The sequence below is a fragment of the Sinocyclocheilus grahami genome, unplaced genomic scaffold (assembly GCF_001515645.1).
Source record: "Sinocyclocheilus grahami isolate Dianchi unplaced genomic scaffold, SAMN03320097.WGS_v1.1 scaffold1.1, whole genome shotgun sequence".
Taxonomy (NCBI): domain Eukaryota; kingdom Metazoa; phylum Chordata; class Actinopteri; order Cypriniformes; family Cyprinidae; genus Sinocyclocheilus; species Sinocyclocheilus grahami.
The window spans coordinates 941,912-946,385 of NW_015505180.1; the positions used below are offsets into that span (position 1 = coordinate 941,912).

The following is a 4,474-nucleotide window of genomic DNA, read 5'->3' on the forward strand; positions in this document are numbered from 1 at the left end:
TTAAATTTCTTTTTTTTCCCCTCTTGGGGGGGGGGGGGGGGGGGTTGTAGTGCCATCCTAAGGGCATGGAACGGTCTCATCTTTCATTCTTCGCCTTTCTATTACGCTCTGTAGGCCAAAGAGTTTCGGCTTGGCCCTTGGAAAGCTGTGGTGGCGGCAACGTCCTGCCGAGGACTCCAAGGAAACAGACAGTCTGTCTGCTGTATCAATGTCCCATTGATTCAAGCTTTACGTCTGAGAATTACACTGCCCTTATCTCTAAGCCGGCCACTTAATATTGTTCAGGGGCTCCGAAGCCTCTCATCTGTCAAGCATCACTTTCGTTAGGGCACATTTGAGGAAACGGAGGGGTTGGGTGAGATAAGCTGGGATGGCCTGGTTTGGTTCGGCCTTCTGAAGTCAGAAAAAGTGCAAGTGGAAGAAAAGAAGCCTTACTGGACAAGAGAAAGGACCTCGGTAGAATTCTAGAGTCCTGGAAAAAACCTTTTTTTTTAACACTCTTCCTACATCCGGCGCTGTGTGAAATGAGCCCAGTGCTCGTTGGGTATTCATCGCAGCCTTCCAACCACCTTTGTGCACACACACACTCTCTCTCGCTCCCTTTCTCCCAGCTTCCTTTTTATCTGCCGGCCCACAAGATGAGGAGAGGCACTAATTGGTCCTGGGGGAGATTGGCAGGCCAAGGCATTCACGACAAGGCCCTCTCTGTCTTTTTTCTCTCTCTCTCTCTCTCTTCCTTCTCCATCTCCTTCTCTTTTGTTTCACACGTGGGCATTCTCCCTTGGGATAAATAAGAAGGAAGAAAGGACCTCCACTCCACAAGTAGCAAAAGAAAAGAAAGATGGAAAGAACTGACTTAAGGCATACTTTCCTTCCATTACCAATTAGTGGCGAGAACTTGTCGATAAATTCAGTTAATTCTCTCATTGGAGACTACGATTGTGCCTGGCAAAAACAAACCCACCTTTATTGATTATGGGCAAACAGCTGGGTCTCTTTTAAACAAGACTACTTTTCCACACTCTTCCACCTGACCTCCTTCATCCGCTTAACTCTCTGGCTCTCCATGGAGCTCTGGGAGATAAAAAGAATGGAAGATCACAGTCTCTAACCTGGAGTCAGGATTCTGGTCTTTCGGCCCTTCAGCTGTTTCTGGACTCTGCGCAGCTGCAGGTGGTTCTCATGGCTGCGGGCGTTGTCCTGGATCCGCTGGGCGACCTCTGAGATAGCTTTCACTGCCTCTGCACCAAAAGGGCACATGGCATAAAACAGCACAAGGGACTGAATGGACACATAACCAAACTCTGCAGGTACAACAAACTAAACACAACACTAAAATTCCTCCTTATGCCAAGCACACAATGAAAGACTGAAGCATGTCACATTGTGTACATTTAAACACAGCTTTTTAAGTTTTCGGTCATGTTGGTAAAAACATAACATGACTAATTGCAGATTAGGCACATCAATGAAACCAGATTTCAAAACCTTTTTTTGACATCAAAAAGTGACAAGCTTCATTCTTGAAGCATTACTTCTAGTGTTTGTTCACAGATACATTACGGACTCAGTAATGAACATGTTCAAATGCATAATTATTTGTGTGTACTAATGGCATTAATGTAATGCAAATCTATGATCTATTGTAAATAATAACAATATATGCACTTCTTTGAGTAGAGTGTTAAATCATTACCATAACTGTATAATTTGATGGTTCCACAAAAAAGTACACACAGTTCAATATGAACACGAGTGTGCCCTATTTATGTAATTTTGAACTTATTACGAGTCTCTCACGAGTAATACAATAACATGACACACTAATAAGTGCACACCCATAGGCGTTCATGCATTATGCAGACTGCATTATTCCATATGATAATAACAGTTTGTTTTTGGCCTCCACACAATGTTTGATTTCACCATCAACTCCCTGGAGAAAGATGAGGGTGCATTAACGCATCCAAAAACCACTGATTGGGTGAAGACCTTGCCATAGGATGTTGTGCTAGCCATCAAAAGCACAAGGCCTACATACTTTATCTGAAACTTTTGTGTTTTCATCTGCCTGATAAACACGGTTTCTGTACAAAACTTCGACATGGTTCATTGGTTTATTGGAAGCAAGCTGTGCAACATAAAAGCGTCAAAACGTGATCTAAATAATGTAGAGTGAACTCGTTTTCAGAGTTTCAGATCAAACTTTTTTAGTTTGCAACTAAAATTTTTGAGAAAACATTTTGCCAATTACCGTGCCAGGAATTCATTAACTAATGTAGACATCATCAACTCATTAAGAAGAAAAAAAGAAACACAAACAAGCAGATGGATACTAATTTTAAACCCAGCTTTGGTCTTATTGACTATAACAATTCAGACAATGAACAGCGCTTGGGGCGTTTGCTTCATAGTAAAATAATCACAGCCTAATTGAGTCGCTTATCTTTAGAACAATTACAAGCAAAAACCAAACAAAGTGACTGTTTAGAGATGACTGGGCCTCTCTCTGTACGTCTCTCAGTCCTTCCCTTTTAAGAAATCCCTCTTTATAATTGTGTTTCAACAGAGTTACGGCTGATGCATTATTAATACCATCTCATTCCACATTCTACGAACACTTTCTCAGTCTTCTTATTTTAGACATTCAGTATGTTTAAACAGAACTCGGTCCGAGGAGTTCTTGAGTGTTAACTTTTTTTAATTAACCTTTGACAGTCTTCGCGGACAAGTTCAGGAGATACTTGGCTGTAGGGAAACACAGAAGTTAGCGTTCCAAAATGCAAGTAATTGACGAACGCCGCAATTATGATAATTAAAACTGTGGAGTTTCGCTGCATACGTGTGATGAGAAAAAAAAATATCAACAAAGAAAACTGGAAAACAACAACAAAGCCTCTTGAGAGTTTTACTGCTAGTTTGCTTAATCAGATACAATATAATTTGTCTGGGGTTGTTTTTAAATAATTCCCTTTACAATATGCCCAGGCCGATTGAGGAAACCTTTTCTATTTCTCTCTCTTCCTCTCCAAAAAAAAAAGCTAGTGAACTTAAAAAGGAGCTCTAATGAGAAGAGGAAGAGGCAATGGAGGGCCAAATCTGGATATGTACCTTCATCTTAGAATCAGGGGCTGTTTTAATTTGTAAGCAAAAGCAGCAAGCAACCAATGAGATTTTAATTGATACACATAAATAATTCCTTGTGTACACTGGCTCTTAAGTCGGATTTGCTGTTTATTTGACGTTAGAAATGAGTCATTATCGGGGCTTCTGTTGATGCCGGAGATTTTATTTATTTATATTTTGCATGGATGATATCCTCTGATCTGGGCCCTATTAATTATGTCGAAATCCACATTGAGAATTTAGACTCACGTTAAGCTTTGCCGTACTTTCATCCTCGGTGAGCAAAGCCACTCGGTGACAATAACAACACGCGAGCGCTACAACAGGGGCCCAGAGTTGTTCTTTGTCACCCTAACAAAGACAAGGGAGGCTGTCTTTTCGGCTGCCAGCTTAAAAACTTTTTTCCCTTTAAGACGCAGGTTTGTTTTGGCACCGTATGAAACGATTTCAGCATTTGCACCTTCTTCAACAGGCCATGGTATCCTCCGCAAAGCTTATCTCCGCAAAGCACCTCATCATCACAAACACATTGAGTGATCTCTTTTTAGGTTGCTCTGTAAGTGACAAACTAGAGTGGAAAGCAAATTTGACAAGCATAACAAGTGTGACTTTGGGTGAATGTGATTCCGCAGCTTGATACAGATCCTGACAATAAACAGATAATGAAAAAGAAATCTAGACAGGCTAAACCCATCAACACTTTTGTCACAGAGCGCAAACAGGATAAGAGAGTGTTTGTCGAATTGCGAGATGGCGGTGCCTCTTACTTGAAAGCTGCTGAAACTCTGGGTTGTCTGGACCGGTGTTCTCTGTCAAGTCCCTCAAGAAATGCTTGTACCTAAAAAAGCAACAAATAAACAAAACACGGCACAGGCTTAATGCAACGTTTCTATAAATACACCCTTAAAGCGCAAGAGAAAACCAATCACGTCGTGTCAGGGTAAGGAGGTCGGACAAGTGCTGTCACCGTAAGACGACATTACTCGCATTAAGACATGTTTAAGAAAAAAAGCTTTTCTTTTTGAGAAGGAATAAAGAGCCATTCAGCCTACAAAATTACACTAATGTGCCGTATTTCTGCTTCCTCCAACAATGCGACGGAACTGATTTTGTGCTATTTTATAAGGATGAGGAAAGGATTTGAAGGAGGAAAAATGAGAATGCATTTCCTTCTCTCCGGGTCACACAAACAAGTGCACGGGGGTCAAACTTTACATTCACCTCTGTTCAGAAAAATTTTTTAATATTGATTATTGTGCTATTCTCCCCTGTATGACACAAAAAAGGTTATAAATGGCTGGGCAAATCAAGGGCCCAATTAAGGAAATGACCCCTATTGCAAGGTGAG

General features: G+C 41.1%; 1 protein-coding gene across 1 annotated transcript in view; it reads right to left on the minus strand.

Annotated features, from left to right (window-relative positions):
* LOC107594465 (rho guanine nucleotide exchange factor 39-like) overlaps nt 1-4,474 on the minus strand; it is a 15,668-nt gene that overhangs the window by 5,878 nt on the left and 5,316 nt on the right. The window contains exons 2-3 of the mRNA XM_016284561.1: nt 3,894-3,964; nt 1,113-1,241 (exon numbers count right to left, since the gene is read on the minus strand). Coding sequence (XP_016140047.1) covers nt 1,113-1,241; nt 3,894-3,964 — 200 coding nt within the window. The remainder of the gene's footprint in view (nt 1-1,112; nt 1,242-3,893; nt 3,965-4,474) is intronic.